This window comes from Pinus tabuliformis, chromosome J (assembly GCF_031772625.1).
Source record: "Pinus tabuliformis cultivar Carrire ecotype Pingquan chromosome J, CPIR1, whole genome shotgun sequence".
Classification (NCBI taxonomy): domain Eukaryota; kingdom Viridiplantae; phylum Streptophyta; class Pinopsida; order Pinales; family Pinaceae; genus Pinus; species Pinus tabuliformis.
In genome coordinates this window covers 911,280,519-911,305,579 of record NC_142295.1, presented here as the reverse complement: position 1 = coordinate 911,305,579, position 25,061 = coordinate 911,280,519, and the positions used below count along the sequence as shown (strand labels likewise).

The 25,061-nt window shown below is 38.3% G+C and overlaps 1 protein-coding gene across 1 annotated transcript in view; it reads right to left on the bottom strand.

Moving 5' to 3' along the window:
* Positions 1 to 25,061, bottom strand: part of LOC149229703 (ATP phosphoribosyltransferase 1, chloroplastic-like) — a 205,829-nt gene that overhangs the window by 73,256 nt on the left and 107,512 nt on the right. The window contains exons 4-6 of the mRNA XM_089378700.1: positions 4,233 to 4,298; positions 4,023 to 4,130; positions 3,711 to 3,794 (exon numbers count right to left, since the gene is read on the bottom strand). Of these exons, the coding sequence (XP_089234826.1) occupies positions 3,711 to 3,794; positions 4,023 to 4,130; positions 4,233 to 4,298 (258 nt within the window). The remainder of the gene's footprint in view (positions 1 to 3,710; positions 3,795 to 4,022; positions 4,131 to 4,232; positions 4,299 to 25,061) is intronic.

Genomic DNA, 25,061 nt, shown 5'->3' with positions numbered 1-25,061 from the left:
CCACCAAAATGGGTAACCACATAGGAGAAAGCTTTTCTCCTACATTTGACAACCAACCAATTAGCAGCCCTTGACATTCACTTCTTGATGATGATGTGCCATGTTCCTCTACCATCAGCATCAGCATCAGCCACACATCTCTCACCATTTGGCATTGCCTCTTGAAAGAAGGTGGGTTGCTGTTCAAAAAGTACTTTGATCATTTTGCAATCAGTTTCTTATACTTCTTTGTTTTGGGCATTTAGTATGGATAAAAGGGTGATCTGGAAGATTGGCTGATCTTGACAGTAAATCTATTCTCTCACATTACCATGGGGGTTAATCTTTAGTCCTAGTCCAATGGGATCTCCTTTGAGGCCTTAGGGTTATAGGGGGGGTACTATTTGGAAAATCCAAACTAAAATAGCGTGTTCATTTTCCCTTACACCATACTTGACACTTTTCCATGAAGCCTTTTCCCTCCATTGCCACTCATTTACACCAACACCAATTGATTGAAGGTTTAACCTTGGAAATTCCACCTCCCCTTAGGCGCTGGAAGCACCTAATAGGGTTAACTATTATCCACCCCTACCAAGGTAGGGAGCACCTTTACGAGGCTTTGTCTAGTTAGATATTGGAAGGTGATCCCAATTTGAAGTATTAATATGCCCTTCACATTCAAGTTTGGTCCACAAAGATGCTTATATGATCTTAGTCTCTATTGAATAGTTGCTTTCACTTGAGTTTAAGTTGGTCTTGCTAGATGGTCCATAGAAACATAGGCCTTAAAGCACCCACTCCACAAGTACCCAGGCCTTTTAGAGAGGTTGATGACTTAGCAGATGTAGTGTTGCCCACTTACATCAAAGCATTGGACAATATGATGACTTGTGCAGCTGATGCACATCCCACAGTACCTTGAGGACCTAGAACGTTGATCTTCTTTGGCTCAGCATAGAGGATTATTGATGATTGCGTCATTGGAGTCAGCATTCCCCCAGGCTGGCCTTGACACTTCCTGATGAGCAAGCCATGCTTTAGAGCCCAGACAAGGATGGTCTTCCCTTGGATGACTAAGGAGGGCTTGTTGCACTTGATGGAGCCCTAATGCTGGAGAGGAGGAGCACTACATTGACCATTGGACACCCATGGAGATGACGTGGGGGCACCCCATCTAGATTTGGGACCTTTGGAGCTACTTTGATGATGGATTCGAGGATCATTCCTCAAATAATGGATGATCATGATGCTTGGAGACACTTTCAGCCTTCATCTCACCATGACATGGCATTTGGAGACCAAAAGAGCATGATGTCATCATTTAGAGGCTAATGGCTCACACGTGTGGGTCCATTTTGACATATTTTCACATTGAGCTAGTGGGTTGGCTTGTAACCCAAGGATTATTTTATGTTTACTCATTATCAAACTTGTTTAGGGGCTTCATAGGCTAAAATTAGGTGAGGTAGACCTCATATAAATAAAGGTCACCTCACTCTTACATTTCATCATCACTTGTGGACTATTTCAACCTTCTTAGAGATTTCAACCTAGCTCTTGTAGCCTATTACTCTTGTGGAGATGTGATCTTTGTGGATATTTTTGCTATTGGAGACTAGTCCTTGTTGTGGAGACGTCACTTTGGGATAATGAAGGATTGTTCATGGATATCTTGTGAGTATTTTTGTTGTTAAATATCTTTTAATGGTTATTGCATGCAATATATTTGCTAGGGTTTTCTATGTTCTTGTTCAATTGCATATCTTTATATGAAATTTTGGTGAAATATTGTATGCTTTAATTGGAGAATCTTGAACATCCCTTGAGAACCTCCTAGAGAGATTTTCTCTTGATTTTATCCTCGTATTGAGTGATAGCTAGGGTTTTGAAAGTGGAAAACTAGGGTTTTCCCCCTTACTCCCTTCTAGGGTTTGATATCTCCATAGTAATTTTTCCCTTAGACTCCATCACCCAAGAAGTAGGCATTGGCTTCCACATAGATGATCAAACATCATTACAACCTTTCTATTTTCTCTCTCTCTCAATTTCGGCCCTTCAAGGCAAGTCGCTAGGGCTAGGGCATAAGGTTGAATTCAACTAGGGCCAAGTTGTTGGCTTGTTTTGAGGCTTATCCTACTAATTGAACCTTATGGCATCAAAACCCACCCGTTTCCATAGTTGGAATAGCCTCCCTTTGGCTGACATCATCAACACTACGTAGTTTTGCCCTAGGAAAACCTTAGTCTAGCATTAAGGCTTCAACTTAGGGCTTGTTGAAGGCTTGTAGTTCCTTTTTGTTGATCATACCTATTTTCACAAGCCTTTTCTTGGTCTTATATGCCTATGTGAGCTACTCTTGTTGTATATTCCTCAAACCCTAAGCTATCGGTAACCTTGATAGGTTCCTTGTAGGGCACACTATTCCTTATTTCATTAGATTGAACCTTGTTCTTAGTTTGAGTTCCTTACCTATGCCCATTAAGGTTGTCACCTTTGAGCTATTGCCTTAGAATATATATTAGGTGACCAATACCGGGAAGCCTCCCTTGTGGTGAAACTCCACTAAAGAGTAGGGGGTGGAGTGCAGGGGTCATAGTGGCCTCCACCTAATTGTTGTATCTTGGTCTAGCCCTTGTCTTGTGAGGCCTCTCACAAAACATGCTAGATTTTAATGCAACAGGTTTCAACCTCATTGGATTTCATCTAGAGAAAGTAGAATTTTAGATCCCATACAAAATTCAACATAATTAATAGCTTTCAATATTTCAGAGTTGAAGGGATGGAAACATTTTCATTGGAATTTGTCATGTATGAGGGTATGGAACTAGAATTTAATCAAGAGCACCAAACCCTCTATGTATCTTGTTGTTGGTGGCATTGATTGTTGAACAACTCTGTCATGACCCTAGTAAAAATATACCATCACTCAAACAAAATCACTAATTTGACATGTTAAGCTTTTTCTATCTTCTTTTATACTCTGAGGATAATAATGATTATGAGGATCCCAATATATTCAATGATTTTGATGATATGTAGCTATTGTTGCAGCAAGATTTTTTTTGGACCCTAAAGGCCATTTAGAGCCTCTTTGTCAATGTATTTTTGGTTTAGAGATGGATTGCACTTGGTGCTATTTTGGTTATATGAACTCTTGCTTTATATATATATATATATATATATATATATATAGATAGATAGATATTCAAAATTTGAATATTTTATGTATTTTTTGGTCCACCAGTTTTTCTCCAGTTCTGCTCTGGTTCACATTTTTGGGGTCAACCAGCTCAATAACCAGTCCACTTCTGCTAGCATTGAGAAAGGGCGGGGGGTGGCAGATTTGTTAACCCCACACAAATGTTTTTATTGATCTTTTTGTCTGATTACTAGCAACACAAGTATATTATTTCTAGCTTACAGTGCATACTTACAAAACAGCCCATAATGTCATACAGTTTGTCATGTAACTTTGGACTCTGGAGGTAGGCTCATCTGAGAAAGACCAGGCCTTCCATCGTAAAAATGTTAGTTCTAACTAGCTTCCACTATCAAATAGCATTTCAAAGAAAAGCCCTCTTATCTCAATTAAAAGGTTTAAAGTTACCCTTGGCTTTGAATCACGGACACAAAGATCTCAAAATATCCTTGTAAGAATAAGAAATCGGTGACAATTGCTTCGTTTATTCTTTATATAAAATAATAGAAAGGAAAAACAAATTATTTACAGCAGGAGCCGCTTCCAATGCTCCATCAGCTGTCGAAAACTTGACATGCTTTAGCCCCTTCTCCTTCACAAATTTTGGACCTAGCTGCAAAGAAACCATGATCACTCAATCTCTTACCATTTTTCCATGAACTGAACATGTACTGATCACAAAGATGATTAATGACAAAGTAGACCACAACGATGCTGCAATCATCAAGGAAGACCTAGTAAAGAAAATTAAAATGTCAAATATAGCAGATATTTCTGAAGATCATCTCAAATAATCAATTTTTAGATTTTGAACGAAATATCCAAATATGGAGTAACATACGTAAGTAAATCCTGTTGCAATTCGTAGAGGCCTGTTCTCAGTCCATTGAGGCATTGCTGCCAGTTCATCCATAGATGAAATGTTCTCAAAAATTCCATACTTTGGAATCTGCAACAACCAACGTTGTGATTGATCCACACAAGGCTGACATAAAAACCAAATTAGATATAAACAAATAGCTGAAGGAGAAACATTTGGAATACAACTCACTGCAATAGACAACCGACACTCCCCATACTCAAGGGCATCATGAACGAAGATCAAGTCCTCATCGTCCTGTTTCAGAAAACAGTCTTTACATAAGAACCTATAAGAAATAAGATGTGTGTCAATAGGATTCATTCTTATCTCAGCAATTTCATATAAGTGGAGGCATCCAATCTTGGGAATAGAAAAAAAGAACACTTTGATTTATACATGCAGCCAGATAGGTATATCTGTGTGTTGATGAATATTTGTGTCTATCTAGGTTTTCAGTTCTGGTTCTTTTCAATCTTAGATTAGAAGGTTGGGCTTAGTTAAATTAGGGGATCCAATGTATGAAATCACTCAGATACAAGACATAATCATATCAAATTCGAAATTATTCAACCAATTTACATGTCACAGCAACATTATCCTCATAAGAAAGATCAGGTTTCAGTTTTAGCTGGAAGAAATGTCACCTAGGTTGGCCAGAAGCAGCCCTAGGCTGGCATTGAATGTGTGTTTGATGTGGATCATGGACATGGGGAGGTAAATAGCGTGATAGGATAAGATATCTAATTACCTTGGAAAAGGGTGTGTGCATGTGACATTGGAGAACACAGGAATCAATGAGATATATGGAGATGATATTCTGATTTATTTGTTTTCATTTGTTAGTCACATTTTAGGTTTGATATTGTTAATGTGAAAAAAAAAAAGTCTTCACAATGTAAGCTGTTGGTGAGTTAAGAACTGTCACAATGTAACCCTTAGTAATTAAGATCCTGTTATGAATGTAAATAATGAATTATTAAATACTTAACAGTGATTAGTATATTGAAGAGGTATGTCTAAAAAGACATGATTGTTCATGAAGGAGCACTTGCCTGGGTATATAAGCGGGTTCTCACTTGTAACAATCTTACCTCATGTCACCTGTATTCAAACATTCTTATATAAATATATTATTCGTCTCATGATGGACATTCTTATATTCTAGATATTCTGAATATTCTGCTGCATATATGAACTTTGTTCGTAACATTTGGTATCAAAGTCTCGTCTTCTGATCCCAGCCTTTGGCCGTCAACTCTTCATCTCTTTATCAAGTTCGTTGATGTTGTGATTGAGGCTTTTAGCCACATGAGCTTTTGGTTGTTCTCCACTCTGCCATCAGGCCTTCGGCCATTTAAAGGAAAAATAAAATAAAATAAAAAATATATATATATATGAGAAAAATATTGCATATACTTAATTAAAAAAAATTAAATAAATAAATAAAAATTATATATAAAAAAAAGTCAAAAAATTATATAACAAAAAAATTTCAAAAAAATATATATGTAAATATAAAAGGCAGCCACAACCGACTTTTTATTGTCGCCGATGTATAGTAGCGGCCGCTGCCATCATCTGTTCACACCGCCTAATGACCGATCATAGTCGCACTTGCCACCCCACCTCGCCATAGAAACACTCCATCTTCCGCAACCTTGTCTCCCCCACCACGGTCGCAATTCTTATAACCCAATCCGACCACCCTGTCAAACGCCACCCCATTCCATTCTTTGTATCCCCGCCAACATCCACGACTCATTCCTCATCCCATTTGTCGTCCACAAACTACTGTTGTTGCTCAGCCGACAATTTCTATCCATTAGAATGACACCTCGTTCCGCAACAGTCACGATTAACTGCTATCAGCCACTTCACACCATTCCACAATTATTGTCAGTGATTTCTCTACTGTTGTGGTACGACCCGACGCACCCATACATCCAGGGTTGTGGACTATTCAAATGTACCCTTGCGTCGTTTGATACCAACTAGTATATTAATAAACGGAGGTTACCGTTAAAGTTACAAGGGGTAGCATTGAAAAATCGTGTATATATATATATATATATATATATATATATATAATTTGAGAAATGAAAATTGTGTGAAGAAAAAGGATTAGACACACTTTTATAAAAGTAAAAGAAGGTTATAAAGCCAAAAAGAAGGTATAATACAAATATAAATAAGTGGAATTGTTGGAGGAATTATAAAAAGTGAAGGTAAGAATTTTGATTCAAAGATTTTAGAAGAGAATAAAAGAAAATATTAATTAAAAAAAAAGATGCATTCCATAAGGAACCTTGGCTTCTTTTCAAAATGTCCTTTTCGTTCAAAAGGATATTCAAATTGTCAAGAGCCATTTAGAAATAAAAATGTCCATTGCGAAAAGTGTCACAAAACTTTTATTTTAGTTGAATATCAAAGTGACACACAAAAATAATCCTCAAAAAGAGAAGCTAAGTTTTATGAAGGGCTAAAAAAATTAATAGCGACACTCGAGCTATTAAAGGAAGATTTTGATAAAAAACTTGTGGCTCAAGAATTGAAGAAAACAAAATCCAATTTGCAAGTTGAACACCCAACATCGCTCCTACAAGACGATGCAATCCAATGTATCGAGAAATTACAATTGGAAGATCAAGAGAATTCACATATTAAAAATTTAGAAGACAAAATAGCCAAACTTCAACGAAACAAGAAAGAGTCACAACAGAAATATAATATTTTGAGGATATGCATTACAAGGAAGTAATAGATCATAGTGAGAAATTACTCGAACAAGTTAGGAAGGCTAAGATTACAAAGAAAGAAATCAAGAAGCACCTATCAGAATAAGAAGAAGAAAATTTACGCTTAAAGAACCTTAATCAAAGGTTATTAGAACAAATCAAAAGTTTAAAAGATGAGGAGAAGGACACTAAGAATAACGTCAACAATTCAGAAAACAAAGAACTTTCTCATCTAAAGAATCATAATCAAAACCTACTTACACAAATAAAGAAGCTTAAGAGTGATAAGAAGTCGCTAAAAGACAAGTTAGAACAACTTATTCAAGAAGAAGCATCAAAATTTTCAGATGTGCAAATTCAAGTTAAAGAAAAGGGAACAAACATTGATCCAGATAATGCCACAATTCAGAAGGATCCCAAACCAATTGAAGTGAAGACATACTCAGAAGGTATAGTTCAAATGACATTAAATTCAAGTGAAGATCCAACAATTAACTAAGCGACTTTTGTCCCTGAAGTATACCTCTAGTAAACAAAAAAATCACCACAAACAGGTTAAGGGTAAATAAGATCACAAGAACTCCTTATCGACACCCAAATCATAAAAGCAGACATCTCAATTAGTCTGCAAATCCATATCATTCAAACAAGAAACAAGCAACTTATATTCCGAAGAAAAACGATGTCACCGTAATCCAGTCTTGTGATAACAATTCATCCCAAGTTTCTAGTAATCGCAAGATTACACAGAAAATTAATTTGGGATGGTTAGATAACTTCACAGTACGACAATTTTGTACCACACTCAAAAATTCATATCATCTTGCATCATCGAGAATGACCACCCAAGAAGTGAGAAAGACGAAAAGACATTATGAGACAGAAAATATATCAAGCTTTTTCATTAATAAGCTTTGAGGACAAGGCTTTTCTAAAGGGGAAGGCAATGTTATGAATGTAAAAAATTAATAATTAAATAGTTAACAGTGAATAGTATACTGAAGAGGTATGTATCAAAGAGCAATTGCCTAGGTATATAAGCAGCCCCTCATTTGTAACAATCTCATCTCATGTCACTTGTATTCAAATATTCCTATATAAATATATTATTCGCCCCATGATGGACATCCTTATATTCCAGATATTATGAATATTATGTTGCATATACGAACTTTGTTTGTAACAGAACCAAAAGGTTTGTTGCTTATCGCTAGTTTGCATGCAACTCAACCCACCGACAAAGAAGAGTGGCAAACAAGAGGGATTTTTTCCTCTAGTTTAACAAGACTTGTGAAAGTGGAGCAGAGGTCACAAAGGATAGTTACATTCAAAAAGGTCTATTAGAGAAGGAAATCAAGTTCAAGTTAACATCTAAAAACTGGTGGGCAAGAGAAGGCTAGGGACCACCTTTGAGAAGGCCAAGTACATACAAACACAAGTACGCACGTGCATTGTAATATAGCACTTACGATGGAAAGGAAAAATGACAATGTCTACAACATCAAAGAGATTATCTAGTTTGAAACTTAGAAAACTAGTGAAAAGTTCAAGACTAGTCACAAAACATTAAAAATTGTCTCAATGTTGGAATTCTACAACACAAGATGAAAAATTGCTAATCAAATTGGATGCACAAACATTACACGAAGAATGGACAATAGCGATTGGTAACAAGAAGGTTTCATCAACAAACACTGACAGGAGTAACAACCACTGAAGGCTTTCAAGGATGTAACAAATGAGAAGGATGTAAACGGTGTTGATGATAGGATATCTAGAAAGCATAACAACAATATGCCAATTGCTTTTTCCAAGTATCTGTCAAAAAATATACCATTGATAATTGATGATGATGACAAAGGTATTCATTGAACCTATAACACAAGGCAACTTATAAAGGCCACTATATTACTGCTCCCTCGCTTAATGTTTTTAGTAAATTTGCAAACAATGACAGAGAATTTAAAATTCTAAAGAAAAACTTAGTGAGACATTCAAATAGCATTACATCATAATCTTGAAACGACTCTTCCATGTGAGTACATGGAGTGAGACTCTTCATATTCTATAATTAGAGACTAATTAAAAGTCTAAGCTAAACTAAAGTCATAACACAATGAATTTATTCCAAAGTGTACTTTCTAACTTAACTATCTAATGTACTATATGTGACCATAACAAATATACCCTAATACCTCCCTTAATTGTCATATTACACAATTACTTGTCACAAAACAAAAGGAACTTTTTCAGACCAAGTAAGATGTAGAAGTTGTTTCAAGTGCATTATTAGTAAGGCAACCAATCAACAACAATTAAGGTTTCACCATTCCATTTCCATTATCATCTCTATGCACCACATAACTCTCTTTGATATTGTCAAACACAAGAGGTAAAGTGGCTACACACCTTGTACAACCAACATAATTGATACCAAGTCATCAACGATTTGATCATCGACACTAACGCATTTGCCAAATTGGAGCCAGTGATGGCTGAAAAAAATAGCCTATCTACCATCAATGTAGAATCCAATTCTTCCTCCAATATACGCACTTTTCCCATTAGCTTTTGAGGTTATCCCAAAGTGTTCACATCATGCTTGGAGGCATTTCATGTCATGTGATTGCATGGTGTATGGAAGATCCTGTTGACCTAGTTTGTCATTGATGTCAATATGGCAATATTCTAGATACTAGATGATCCATGAAGGGGAAGCAGAACAACTCCATGAAGAGACAAGAGCAAGGCCATCAGGATAGCCAAGCCATAAGCAAGAGTCTGTTAACGGAGGAGTTAACAAAGGAGGCATATCAAAGCTACTGCAGAATATCAGAGCAAGAGAGGCATATTGCAGAATATCAGAGCAAACAGAGGAGGTTTCTTTGAAAGACATTGCCAAGCCAGAGGAGCCACATTGGAGCAAGAGGAGCCACATCGGAGGAGCATTGCATGTAATACATGCCCAAGAAGAACCAAGAGGAAGAAGTCATCAAAAGAGGAGTTAACATGCCAGAGGAGGCAAAACAGAGCTATCGGAGCTATAGGAGGAGCCATATATATATGTCATATATATATGCTAAAGAAGAACATACTGGAGGAGCAAACAGAGCAAACAGAGGAGCCAATAGAGCAAATAGAGGAGCAAACGGAGCAAACAGAGCTATCGGAGGAAGCAGAGAGCAAAACAGAGCTATCGGAGAGCATACCGGAGGACCAAAGAGCAAACAGAGCCATTGGAGGAAGTAATCAGAGCTATTGGAGCCATCGGAGGAAGCAGACAGAGCTATCAGAGCAAGAATGCCAAAGAATACACTATCGGAGGCCATATATGCATGCATTAACACTATCGGAGGCCAAAACTCACATATATATGCATTTACACAATTGGAGGTGGAAAACTTAATTATATTGCAAATACACTATCGCAGGCGGAAATCATAGTTGCATTGGAATACACTATCAAAGCGGGCATATAGATATATATATATATATCGACGACAGTGAAATCCACAGTTCGGCTATGTGCCATCACCCCAAACCCCCGACAGCGACATATATATATATATATATATATATATATATATATATATATATATATCGGCGATATGATAATTGGTGGTTCGGTTATGTGCCATCACCCCAAACCCCCGATTGCGATACATATGTGCGGACCCGACGACATATATGTCCGGGTATATAAACAGGTGAAGTCCGGGTAAGTGCTTCAAAGCGGGTTTAAGTGTATTTCATATATATCGTTATGTATGCGGGCCTTAAGCCTCGCCACGTTAAACCATGCGAATTGCGATATATATATGTATATCATACAACTGCGATACGTTGCGGACCCAACAACAACATTATGGAAGGTTTAATGTTATATCGCATTTGCCCTATCGATACTCGCATACTGCAATACCCAAAGGGATGTCCTCCTGCAAGTGCCGATTGCGATGATTGTTGCGGACCCGATGCAACATTGCGTTTTGCCTTAATATCATATCGCATCCGCAAGTGAATCAGCCATCGGGAACCTGTGACTGCCAATTGTGATATATGTAGCGGATCCGATACAAGAATAGATGCAAGTAAAATAAATTTGAAGTCCGCCCTTTAGAATTTCAATCGCATTTTCATATATTTCCTGTGTAATTCAAAATTGTATTGCACGGGGTTTGAAGGTTGAAATGCATTAACAACCGTTCCGATAGTTCAGTGGGTTGAATCATGGCAATGGTGATAGTGATTGGGACGTGGCATGTCCATTAAACGATAAAGTCCTGTGTATGAATGATATTAAAAGAAAAAAAAGGGGCTCTCTCTGATATCTGTTAATAAGCATCATTTCCTCTGTAATACACCTGGCTCTTCTGTATTAACGTGTCCGTGAAGTAGTGGCTAATCTGAATAGGCAGAGGAAACTACAGTGCCCAAGGAGGGAAGTCGAAGGATCAAGCGAGGCAGAGGAAACTACAGAGACCGAGGAGGAAGCAAAAGAGCCAACGAAAAAGAGGAAACTGATAGTCAGAGGGATCAGGAATGCATACAAAAAAAGACGGCGAAGAACAGTGTGTGTAGAAAGTGGTTGTTGTGTTGTTGAAACAATTGGAGGAAATAGAGGCAGCTGGAGAGGGTCCAGCAAAACAGAAAAAGGGCCGAAGGACCAACAGGACAGGAGATAGTCGAAGGGGAGAAGTAGCCAGCAAAGAAACAGTCATGTTGAAGCATTCACTATGACAATAAGAACATATGCTTGAACAGAAAGTTGGTTCTTATGCAGAGCCTAGTGCAACTAACAGTGGACTCACTAAAGTTGTGTGGAGACATTATCAGAGGTCATGAAGGCTATTGGAGACTCTGTGTGGGCAGCATGAAGAGTTGTAAAGACTCCTTCATAAGAAGACTGGTTGTCATTGATGTTGTAGCATGGAGACTACAGTGAAGCTATAAACAGACAGAACTCAGTAAAGAGTTCTGAGACCAGAACATTACTATCAAACATGCCTTGACAAGATTGGGATGGAAGTTGGAACCCTTGGGGCTAATGCCTCAAAAGTAAGAAGGATTGGAATCCTTGGGGTTGATGCCTCAGAAGTAAGAAGGATTGGAGTCCTTGGGATTGGTGCCTCAGAAGTAGGAAGGATAGGTGTCCTTGGAACTGGTGTCTCAGGAACTGGAAGGATTGAAGTCCTTAGGAGTTGGTGCTCCTAAGTCCAAGATTGGTGCCTTGGCAAAATAGAGTTGGAGCTCTGGAGGTTGGAGCCTCACAAAAGTCCAAGTTGGTGCTTGGCAACTGATTGCAACCACTTATATATTGTATCTATTTTACTGCAAAGATTATATTAATAAAGGCATTTATTCTTGTTGTTCATCTTGTGTTCTGAATATGAATGTTTTAACTAGTAAAACAATAGTCGGGAAAAGAAATAATGTTTCACCCCCCCTCTCAGTATTTCCAACAATTGGTATCGGAGCCAGTACCTTCATTCAAAGCCTAACAGCTTGAAGGTTGATCTTTAGAACACAAATGGCGAAGTCAAGGAAGAAAGTCTCCAATCCTCGCAAGGATGTGTCTCTCTCTACTACCAAGATAGAAGACAATCAATTTGAGGAGGCTCCAAGGTTCAATGGGAACTTTAATATGTGGGAAGCAAGAATGAGGAATTTCTTACTGACTCAAGGCATTGAAATCTAGAAATCAGTAATTACTGATAGCAGGATGGATGAAGAATCCAAGGAGTACAATACAAAAGCAATGAAGGCAATCTTGAATGGGCTACCTGATTCTATAAAGAACAATCTAGGAAAATATTCATCAGCAAAGGGTATATGGGACAAACTTCATGACCTTCACTCAAAAGGAGCATTGACCATGACCATCAGTCAAGAAGATGATGGAAATCAAGAAGGAAATCTAGAACCCATCATAGAAGCTGAAAATGAGAATGATGACATCAAGGCTAAAGCAAACCTAGAAGATGAAGAGAATGAAAAAGATTTTGTAGAAGAACTCCTCGCTCAACTTATGACTGCCATGGAAGAGATTAACAATTTGAAAAAGGAAAATGAGGAATTTAAGAAGATAGCACTAATTGGTGACCAAGATCAAACAAGGAAGAAAGTTGACCTCATCAAGCTTCAAGTACAAGAAAGGGATGAAGAGCTTGCCAAGCTTAAGAAGGAATTTCATCAAAGCAAAAGAAAGCATCATGAAGAAGTCATATCCATGACAAATCAATTGAATAAAGCAAAGAATCAGGAAGATACCTTGTCAAGTCAACTTGAACAAAGGCACAAAAGCTTGAACAAACTTGAAGAAGAGATTGGTCAATACAAGGTAGAGGTCTCCTCTCTCAAGTCTCAACTACAAGAAGCAAGGAAACAAGCACAAGGAGCTGAAAAGACCATGGAAGCATTGGAAGTCATAGAAGGACAGGTTGATGAAGCAGGAAAGGAAAGAAACACCATGATCTGTCAACTGAAAGCAAAGGATGAAGAAATCTTCAAATTAAAATCTAACATCAAGCTTCTCAAGGCTGAAACATGTAAAGCTACAAGGATCAAGGAAGAAATGAAGAGCAGCCAAGCAAAGAATGAAGAAATCTTCAGAATGAAGTCAGATATCATCTCCCTTAAAATAGAAGCAAATGAAGCTACTCGTATCAAGGAAGAAACTGAGAAACAGCTTGCTAAGAAGAACAATGAGTGTGAAAGATTGGAAGAAGAGATTGTCTTCCTCAGAACAAAGGTTGAAGGGATGAACAAAATCTTGATGAGCTTTCAGGCCTTGGATGACATGCTCAGCTATCACGGATGTCCATTTGATAAATCAGGTCTTGGGTATGCAGGTGAATCCTCAAACAAGAATGATAATGCTTCAAACAAAAGGGATGTGAAGAAACCAGAAAGAAATGGTGATGCTCCCAATTCCAGTAAAGGCAAGGAGAAAAATCAAGGCTACAATAGAAGAAATCCTGTTCCAAGAAGAAATCTTGCTCCAAGAAGAAATCCTGCTCCAAGAAGAAATGTAGATGATGTCAAAGATGCGAGAGGCAATGGTTATCATCAAAGGATCTCAAGGCAGAAAGGCTTCAGAAGTACATCAAGGAAATTTCCATCTCCCAGGTACCAAAGTTCATTTTTTGGTTATTGTTATTCTTGTACAAAGATTGCAAAGCATATCATAAAGATAGATGTTATGGTCCCCAACCATCTCATAGAGATAGATATTATGGTCCCCAACAATCTCCAAGAAACAATTTTGCAGGAAGAAATCATGAATTCTTATTCATGAACAATGTAGAATGCTTCAAGTGTCATAACATTGGTCATATGGCATGTGATTGTAACTTAACTTGGGCTCTTACACAAGCTAGAACCATGCAAAAGAAGAAAGTTACACAAGTATGGAGAAGGAAGCAAATACAATCCGAAAGTCCCTTGAACTCTCCAGCCAACAGCATATGTCATTGGCCTGAATTTTGACAATCTAAGCATTTGATGGGAAGACTCTGCCAAAAGGAGATGATGCATACAATTAGGGGGAGCCTGTGATCCTTGATCATTATTGCAGAAGCTATTAGTGAAAGGGTCCCTATGAAATCCTTGTTGAGCTATATTAACAGTCATTCTTTGATAAAGATCATTTCTCAGGGGTACTCCATTGAAGAATATGATTCTGTAACCATTCTTTGGGCTGTTGTTAAAGATGCTTTCCACTTAATCACTAAGTAGTATTTGGAGCAACAGAGAAAGTCATCTAATGCTAGAGAAATAGGGCAAATAACTATGGTGCTGATATTACAGATGCTAAATGTCTTGACTCAGGGATTTAATGTGAGAACAGATAAATTATGGACACTAACAGAGGCAATCTTCAAACAAAAAGATACATCTGGAATGGAGTTTGAAGTAAGAGCAGCCGGCAGCATATAACAAAACTGAAGCATTGCATGAAGATGCAAATCAACAAATGTATTTAAAAGACAGTCACAGACTAGATATCTAAATCTGCTAGCGGAAATAACTTGCAGAGATATGTACAAGAACACAAGGAAAAGATGGCTCATAGAAAGGAGAATGTTGTGCAGTCAAATATAACTTATGCTAATACTGGTCACTTAGAAAATACAGCAACAATCCTTAATATGACATCGTATCCGCGTTCAACAGCTAACTGGCGGGTTTGTAACAGTGGCAGCGGTTTTCGAGTGGACTCAAGGCTGTAAGTGGTATTTAGGGTTGATCACCCGATACCATTCATCGACCAACACATGGAAGGAGAAGGAGAGAGGAAACCGCCTTATCGGGCGAGTAATCCTCGTGCATATAACTCACCCGAAATCGTTGTCGAGCGTTGGATCAAATATGGTTTTGATCTATGGTGCGGGATCACTGAGCAACTTTGATGGTCGGGTGTAATATCAACCGTTGGATGGGATGGTAGGATCTACGGTGGAGGATTGATCTGGAAAACCGTAAGCATTGATAAACGCGCCAAGGTTATGGAAGAGCGGAAAATTGCAAGTTCCCGTGTGTTTGGGTATATTTCCATTATACGAGGATTATAATTGAATTAACGGGAAAACTATTGGATGCGATATAGTATTAAGTTATATAACAACAGTAAGGCATAACCTCTCACCACTTCATCCAAATGCAGTAATGTTGAATACTGGATGGCAATGACTTAAGGAGAAGCACAGAGACACAAAGGAACTCGGATCTGAAGAAAGATAACAAGAAATAAAAGTTTAGTGGCATTTTTCTCTTGATTCGGACTATGAAGGCCTCTCAATTCTGACTATGGAGATAACAATCTGGATTGAAGCATAAAAACCTGAACTTGGACACTTGGTGTATGGCTATTTGCAATTTGATTGAAAGCATTGAAGTAGAGCATCTTTAAGCATTGTTGAAGCCATGATAAAGTAGTTCTGAGACATGAAGAGGGAATAATGTGCTAATTGATGATAAAGCATCAATCCTTCTATCTTGAGTAAAAAGAAGAAGAGCACTATGACAGGGGGAGTCGTAGAACCATGAAAATCTACCATTCATGAAGAATAGAAGCAGTTTGATAGGGGGAGTCTCAAAGCACTCCTTTGCCATTGATGTCAAAGGGGGAGAGAAGAAGAATATTGCCATCAATAACAAAGGGGAAGATTGTTGACCTAGGTTGTCATTGATGTCAATATGGCAATATTCTAAATACTAGATGATCCATGAAGGGGAAGCGGAACAGCTCCATGAAGAGACAGGAGCAAGGCCATCAGGATAGCCAAGCCATAAGTAAGAGTCTGTTAATGGAGAAGTTAACAAAGGAGGCATATCAAAGCTACTGCAAAATATCAGAGCAAGAGAGGTATATTGCAGAATATCAGAGCAAACAGAGGAGGTCCCTTTGAAAGACATTGCCAAGCCAAAGGAGCCACATTGGAGGAGCATTGCATGTAATACATGCCCAAGAAGAACCAAGAGGAAGAAGTCATCAAAAGAGGAGTTAACATGCCGGAGGAGGCAAAACAAAGCTATTGGAGCTAAAGGAGGAGCCATATATATATGTCGTATATATATGCCAAAGACGAACATACTGGAGGAGCAAACAGAGCAAATAGAGGAGACAACAGAGCAAATAGAGGAGCCAATAGAGCAAACAGAGCTATCGGAGGAAGCAGATAGCAAAAAAGAGCTATCGGAGAGCATATCGAAGGAGCAAAGAGCAAACAGAGCCATTGGAAGAAGCAATCAGAGCTATCGGAGCCATCAGAGGAAGCAGACAGAGCTATCGGAGCAAGAACGCCAAAGAATACATTATCGAAGGCCATATCTGCATGCATTAACACTATCAGAGGCCAAAACTCACATATATATGCATTTACACTATCGGAGCCAGAAAACATAGTTATATTGCAAATACACTATCACAGGTGGAAATCATAGTTGCATTGGAATACACTATCGAAGCGAGCATATATATATATAGATATATATATATATATATATATATATATATATATATAGATATATATATATATATATATATATATATATATATATATATATATATATATCGGTGACAGTGAAATCGGCGGTTCGGCTATGTGCCATCACCCCAAACCCCCGACAGCGACATATATATATATCGGCGATATGATAATCGGCGGTTCGGGTATGTGCCATCACCCCAAACCCCCAATTGCGCTACATATGTGTGGACCCCACGCTATATATGTCCGCGTATATAAACAGGCGAAGTTCGGGTAAGTGCTTCAAAGCGGGTTTAAGTGTATTTCATATATATCGTTATGTATGCGGGCCTTAAGCCTCGCCACATTAAACCATGCAAATTGCGATATATATATGTATATCATACAACTGCGATACGTTGCGGACCCAACGACAACATTATGGAAGGTTTAATGTTATATCGCATCTGCCCTATCGGTACTCGCATATTGCAATACCCAAAGGGCTGTCCTCCTGCAAGCGCCGATTGCGATGATTGTTGCGGACCCGATGCAACATTGCGTTTTGCCTTAATATCATGTCGCATCCGCAGGTGAATCGGCCATCGGCCATCGGGAACCTGCGACTGCCGATTGCGATATATGTAGCAGATCCGATACAGGAATAGATGCGGGTAAAATAAATTTGAAGTCTGCCCTTTAGAGTTTCGGTCGCATTTTCATATATTTCCTGTGTAATTCAAAATTGTATTGAGCGGGGTTTGAAGGCTGAAATGCATGAACAACGGTTCCGATAGTTCAGTGGGTTGAATCATGGCGATGGCGATTGCGATTGGGGCGTGGCATGTCTGTTAAACGATAAATTCCTGTGTATGAACGATAATTAAAAGAAAAAAAAGGGGCTCTCTTTGATATCTGTTAATAAGCATCATCTCCTCTGTAATAATCCTGGCTCTTCTGTATTAACGTGTCCGTGAAGCAGTGGCTAATCTAAATAGGCAGAGGAAACTATAGCGCCCAAGGAGGGAAGCCGAAGGATCAAGCGAGGTAGAGGAAACTACAAACATCGAGGAGGAAGCCAAAGAGCCAGCAAAAAAGAGGAAACTGATAGTCAGAGGGATCAGGAATGCATACAAAAAAAAAGAGGGCAGAGAACAGTGCGTGTAGAGAGTGGTTGTTGTGTTGTTGAAACAGTTGGAGGAAATAGAGGCCGCTGGAGAGGGTCCAGCAGAATAGAAAAAGGGCCGAAGGACCAACAGGACAAGAGACAGTCGAAGGGGAGAAGTAGCCAGCAGAGAAATAGTCATGCTGAAGCATTCACTATGACAATAAGAACATATGCTTGAACAGAAAGCTGGTTCTTATGCAGAGCCTAGTGCAGCTAATAGTGGACTCACTAAAGTTGTGTGGAGACATTATCAAAGGTTATGAAGGCTATTGGAGAATCTGTGTGGGCAGCATGAAGAGTTGTAAAGACTCCTCCATAGGAAGACTGGTTGTCATTGATGTTGTAGCATGGAGGCAGAACTCAGTAAAGAAGAGTTCTGAGAGCAGAACATTACTATCAAACATGCCTTGACAAGATTGGGTTGGAACCCTTGGGGCTGATGCCTCAGAAGTAAGAAGGATTGGAGTCCTTGGGGCTGATGCCTCAGAAGTAAGAAGGATTGGAGTCCTTGGGATTGGTGCCTCAGAAGTAGGAAGGATAGGTGTCCTTGGAACTGGTGTCTCAGGAACTGGAAGGATTGAAGTCCTTGGGAGTTGGTGCTCCTAAGTCCAAGATTGGTGCCTTGGCGAAATAGAGTTGGAGCTCTGGAGGTTGGAGCCTCACAAAAGTCCAAGTTGGTGCTTGGCAACTGATTGCAACCACTTATATATTGTATCTATTTTACTGCAAAGATTATATTAATAAAAGCATTTATTCTTGTTGTTCATCTTGTGTTCTGAATATAAATGTTTTAACTGGTAAAACAATAGTCGGAAAAAGAAATACTGATTCACCCCCCCTCTCAGTATTTCCAACAGATCCTTAGTTGTACTGTGATCATCAAACACATTAGAGTTGGCTTGCTTATTGATTGATATTCCTTGTCTTGATGCTTGTGTGGCATTCTTCATTGGAGTGTTCTGGACTTGTGGAGCTTGATGACTTCATCATGTAGGCAACACATGGAAGGTGGTCGCTTGCTTAGGGGGATAACTTACCTTGGATGAGGAGCATTGGGCATCTTGGAGGAGGTCGTTGAGCCCTAGATGGCATGGGACACTTGGTTGCTTGCATGGAAACTTGCACTTGACATAAGAATGCTTGGGTTGAGTGATCATGTAGGTCTAGTGGACCCCAAGGTAAAAATGGCCTAAGAGATGCATGGGAATCAAAAGCAAATTAACAACAAAATTAACATGCTAAATCTTTAACTCATCCAATATCTATTAATCATTAACAACAAATTACATGCTAAATTATTTCCTTTCTTGGCTACAAAATACAATGGGTTTGGGACCTGTACATTGCTATGGAAAAATGGAGCTGAATAGAAGGTTGAGCAAAGTGCTAGATTAAAGGTATTAACTCGGCCCCTCCACAAATAGAATTCGTCCTTTGCAAGGAAGACTTCAGCCTCAGTAATAAACTCGAACCCTAGAAAGTAAACTCGGCCCTAGCAACTGATTCAACCTCTTGGAACTAGAATTCAGCCTCTGCAATGAAGAATTTGGCCTTAGCAAATAAAATTGAACCCTAGCAAATAAACTCGTTCCAACAAGATAAATTTGGCCCTAGCAAAATAAATTCGGCCCTGCAAAATAAATTTGGCCCAACAAGATGAATTCGACCCAACAAAAGAAATTCGGCCTAGCAAGAGAAATTTGGCCCAACAAAAGAAATTCAGCACAACAAGATAAATTCGACCCAACAAGATAAAATTAGCCCAGCAAGAGAAATCGACCAAGCAAAATAGATATGGCCCAACAAGATAAATCTGGCTTCTACAAGTAACTTGACCTCCAAGAATTAGGGCTCAGCCTCCTTAATTTAATTCGTTCTTCAGAAGTTGTCTTCAGTATTTGCACAAATCGAACTCAATCTTCACAAATCAAATTCAGCTTCCCAATCTTAATTCAACGTCAATAAGATAGAGTTGTTGTAATGGTGAAGCACTTCTCCTTCAGCTCCCCTTATATCCTGCAAATGAACTTCTTCGTTTGAGCACCTATGAGGAATCTGAATGATCCCTCCTTTTTTACTAGCTAGGGTGCATAGTTTCACCACAGAAACCAATCTTAATCAACGAGGGTGGATGGTTCCACCACCAAAACTAATCTCCACAAGGGTTTCACACCCTTACACAAAGCTCCAAGAGCTCTCAGATCAATTATCAAAAACAACAACCAATTCATGCCCAAGAGCAAGCTACAATCTTCCTTTTATTGTCATGGGCTATCAAAAATACAATAGGTTATTACCATGTGTCATCCGAATACCATGGGTATCCCTTTTTCCCTTTTTTAATAAAGTGGCTTTATAAAGTTTTTATTATTTTTTCCCAAAGTCACTTAATAGCACCCTTTTTATTTAATTATTCACTATCACTTCTAAATGTTGCTTTTTTCACCCAAATGACAGTCAAACAATTAGATTAATTGATCCCCTTTCTTCCGTATGACCTACGAGAATCAAATAGGCTACTGGATTGGTGACCCTTTGGAAAAGGGACATTACATATTAATATACAATGTTAATATTAATATTATTAATATATGTAAATTTTAAGAAGTTAACATAGTGTTGTCAAATGGGTTCAGCTTGGGTGCATGGCAGAAATGTTGTGATCCTCCCCACCCTAGCTCAATTCCTGCATGTGACATGTTGAGCTCATAATGAGTATTTCTTGTAATGGCTTCGAGCCTTATTGTCTAAGCAATCCCTCGAGGATCGAAGCATGTATATTCCTCATATGGAGAATAAAGATATTTCTCATCGGACAAAAAAAGGATGAAGTTAACATGGTGTATAAATAATATATGTTATAAATATTATGTATAATGCATAAAAGTTATACAAGTTATATAAAATTTACTGAAAAAAAACAAAAAGTGAAGACTATGGAGGAGAAATAGAACATTTCTTGGAGAGAACATCAAAATTTGTATTTTCTTAAATGAAATTTAATATTTCTTAACGTTTCTTAATGAATGATAATTTATTCGACAGTAATTTCTAGACTCTAAAGCATGTAGATTAACCATTGACACTGTTGAAGAATGTGTAGCTATGGTCGGTCGTCATAATTACCATTGTACTTGAGAAGAACAAAATTATTATTGTCATTAACATGTTCTTCATATTTTTGTTTTGGTCAAAAACGTATTTTTGAAAAGAAAAAAATATTTTATTTGTAATTACAAGTGGTTCCCCATGTGCTAAGTCAGCTCTTCTAGATGGTCAAGTCAGCTCTCATTTGGATCACATGATGGCTAGTTGGCTTGCCTTGAAACTCTCTCATTCAAATCACGTGATGGCTAGTTGGTTTGCCTAGAAATTCACTCATTTGGATCACATGATGACTATATAGAGAGGTTAATTCGCTCTCCTTTGCAGGGAATTTGAACATGCATACCTTACTCATTTGCTCTCATATGTGAAGTGGTCCAAGATTCGTACATCTGCTCATTAGATTTATGATCTGAAATCAGTGATTAGAGATCTGCTCATTATACTAATGATCTGAAGTCAGAGGTTCAAAATATGTTCATTAATGATTATACTTATGATCTGAACTCAGAGATATGTATTTGATCTGAAGTCCGAGCCTCGGAAGGGAAGAGATTCGAGCTTTGTCTCTATGGTATGGTAAGAGGATCAACCTCTTAGAATTGATCTTGTTGGACTATTTGTTGATATTTGCATTGGAGACTTAATACTTGTGGTCAGTATTATTCATGTCTTGATGTACTGTTGAAGGATCTCTCTAAGGAAAGGCTTGATTGGGTTTCCCCCCTTGTGGGGTTTTGCCTTGGTCTCTGACCTAAACTCTGGTGTCTCTTATTATTGTGCTTTGTGATCTCTACTTTCTTGTCAGTGCTATCTGTTGGATTTCTAAAGTATAATTCTTTGATGAAGAAAATGAATTAAAGAAGCTCTAAATTCACAAATAATTATCAGTAGTTTAGAAATACTGCTATTTGTTTTTTCAACAAACGCAATGCTCAAATGGACGAAGTCAAACAAGTTCAAAAGGCCTCTGTGTAGAAAAAATGGATAATTTAGACGAATTTTGGTATGTGCTGACAAAGCAAATGTGTTTCAAGTTTAAACATATGATATATTACATATGTGAGTATTTGGTCAAAAATCAATGAGTAGGAGAGTCATTTCATCCACAACCAATACTCAATAACTTTCTAATGACAATTATGAGTAGGGATTTCATAGATTATTGATGCCGACAGACACAATGTCATCAATCCAAACCATGCTACTCACCTACATTGTTTTCATGCTCAAATTTAGTAGCTTAGAAGCTCCCAAATGCAAGATATTCTGTGACACTTTGTGGGAATGGGTTTGGAGTGATTGACCCACAATCAAAATGCTCCAAAAAAGCCTCTAAATATCCTGATATTTCTCTATATGTATTTGGAATGTTTCGCACCCACCTTAAAGCTCCTAGATCAGAGAAATGATGGGTACAAACTTACCAAAAAAAAGGGGCAGTACCCTTGCAACATAGCTTGTACTTGTTCACTTTTGAGATCACATGCTTGAGTTAAAGATGTGATACTAGGGAGAACTTGTCTTCTTGTAGCCTTCTTCAAGTATGTTTGCTCTCTTTGTCTTGGACACTAGGTTCTTGCAAGAATTTAAGGGGAAGTCAAGGGTTAGGGTTTTACCCTAAGGAGGCAAAGAATATGGTTTGGAATACTCCCTAGAGGAGAAAACAAAACATTTTCTCTTTTAGCCTTTGTGAGAGAAGACGACTAGAGTTTTGTAGCTATGTATTATGCTTGTTATGGAGGAAAAGAGAAGGAAATATTTTATACACTAGTGGGATGTGAGTGTAGGTGCCAAGGAGGACTTGCTAGTGGTTGATGCTAACTTGTTGATAATCTTTGGTGGACTGACTAAATTTGATTGGTTGTGATTAAAATTGTTGCAACAAAATCTAGCACCTTAGTGCAAAACCTCACTAGGTGACTGATACCCATTAAAATGGCTAACCCTATAGGAGAAAACATTTTCTCCTATCTTGGAGAGCTAACTAGCCAACAACCCTACACATTGCTCAATGATGATGATATGCCACATTCCTCCACCATTTGCACCAATCATGCACCTCTCACAATCCAACATTCCTCTTGAATGAAAGTAGGCTACCACTCGGCAAGTACTTTACCCATTTTGTAATGAACCATTTTGTAATCAAGAGCTTTTACTTATGTTTTGGGCATTCTAACATGGATCAAGGGCTGATTTGTATGATTGACCGATCTTGAATGTAAAATTGTTCTCACCTTACCAGGGGGGTTAGTCTTTAGCCCTTGTCTAGTGTGACCTCCTCTAAGGCCTTAGGGTTATAGGAGTGGCACTACTTGGGAGACATGGATTGAATTAGCATGTCCATTACCATTCCATAGTTAACATATTTCATCATTCCCTTGATACAACATCCATCCTTCAGGTTAACTGTCATTGGTTCATTGGGATTTGGCACTCATACATCCACATCCTTGAGTAGGGCCATAAAACTTTTCCCTAGAGGTCGAGGCAACCATTAGAATAAAAAAGCATAAGATGGCCACAACAAAAATAAAAAGAAATTTTAAAATGCAAAAGATGGTCAAGACATAATTAGTGCATGGGAAAAAGCCTAGAATGAGCTCTAAACCCCCTCATTAGCCATCACCCAGTTCCTGAGCACTTGATGTTCCATCTCATTATAAGAAACCCTTGCATGTCTCAACCCTGATGAGCGAGAAACTAACTCATCTTAAGGGGTAAAATAGATGCTAAACCATAAAGAGCAAGCTTTGATCCTTGAGTTATGCATTGTATAAAGCATTATAAAAAAGAAGGGAAAAGCGCACCAGAGGGGTGGAAAAAGCAAGTCGAGGAAAGGGGTAACTCATGTCTCCATTATTTCTCCCTCCATTACATCTATACACTCAAGATGCAGACCTCCATCAACTGATCGCTTGGCCATGGCACTTAGCCATGAAGACATTCCCCCATTGCCACTTATTTTCACTAACACTATGAATTGAGGAGTTAACCTTGGAAATGCCACCTCCCCTTAGGGGCTGGAAGAACCTAATAGGGTTGATTATTTAACCACCTCCACAAAGGTAGGGAACACTTTTATGAGACTTGGTCTAGTTGGATATTTGAAGGTGATCTCGTTTTGAAGTATTATGACGTCCTAACAGTTAAATATGGTCCACTAAGATGCATCTATGGTTATTGTCTCTAATGAATGGTTGCTTTCACCGCAAGTCCGATGCAGGTTTAACCGCAGACTGTTGACCAAGTTTTGACCAGACTTTTGAAGGCTACGTTGGCTACATTTTGGCTGCCAAGAGAGAGTGAATTTCTCCCTCCTTTGACCGAACAGATTGGGCTGATTTGACTGGGTTGTTAACCGTTGACTGCTCACTGGTTAGGAAAGCTTCGACTGTTGTTGACTGTTACATTGACTGCTGTTAACTTCTGCAGTTGTGACTTTGACTTTTGGATAGTGGATTGGGATCATCTATGGCAAGTCAATCTATTGACTTTGACTAATGTATCATTGTACTTATGGATTTCTCTCTCTCTGAACATTTGATATTATCAAGAAGAAAAGATCTGTGGGTTTTCCCCTTTGTGGGGTTTTGCCCTAGCTTTAAGCCTAAATCATGGTGTCCTCTTGTCTTGGCTTGTCTTCTGCATTTATGTTTGATGTTCTTTCATCAGTTACTGTCATATGATAATGGTTAATGTGATTGCTAATGGATTAATGGAATTAATAATGGGATAATGGATTAATGAAGTAACAGACCTAAGCAAAGAACATGTTAAGCTAAAATTACAATGGTATCAGAGCTAGGTGAGGTCAAGCCCAAGCAAGAGGAGGAATGCAATCACAAGAGATGAAGCAGTGTACTGTTAATGCATTCGAAGTATCTTGTTGCAAGCCCTAGAAAACATGAGAGTTCTCAAAAAATAATACAAGTTTGGGTATATAACAGAGCTGGGCTAAATATCTCATAAAGGCCATTAATCAAATCTAAAGATGCTAAAGCCCTCCTTCAGCAACTAAGCCACCTATCATGAT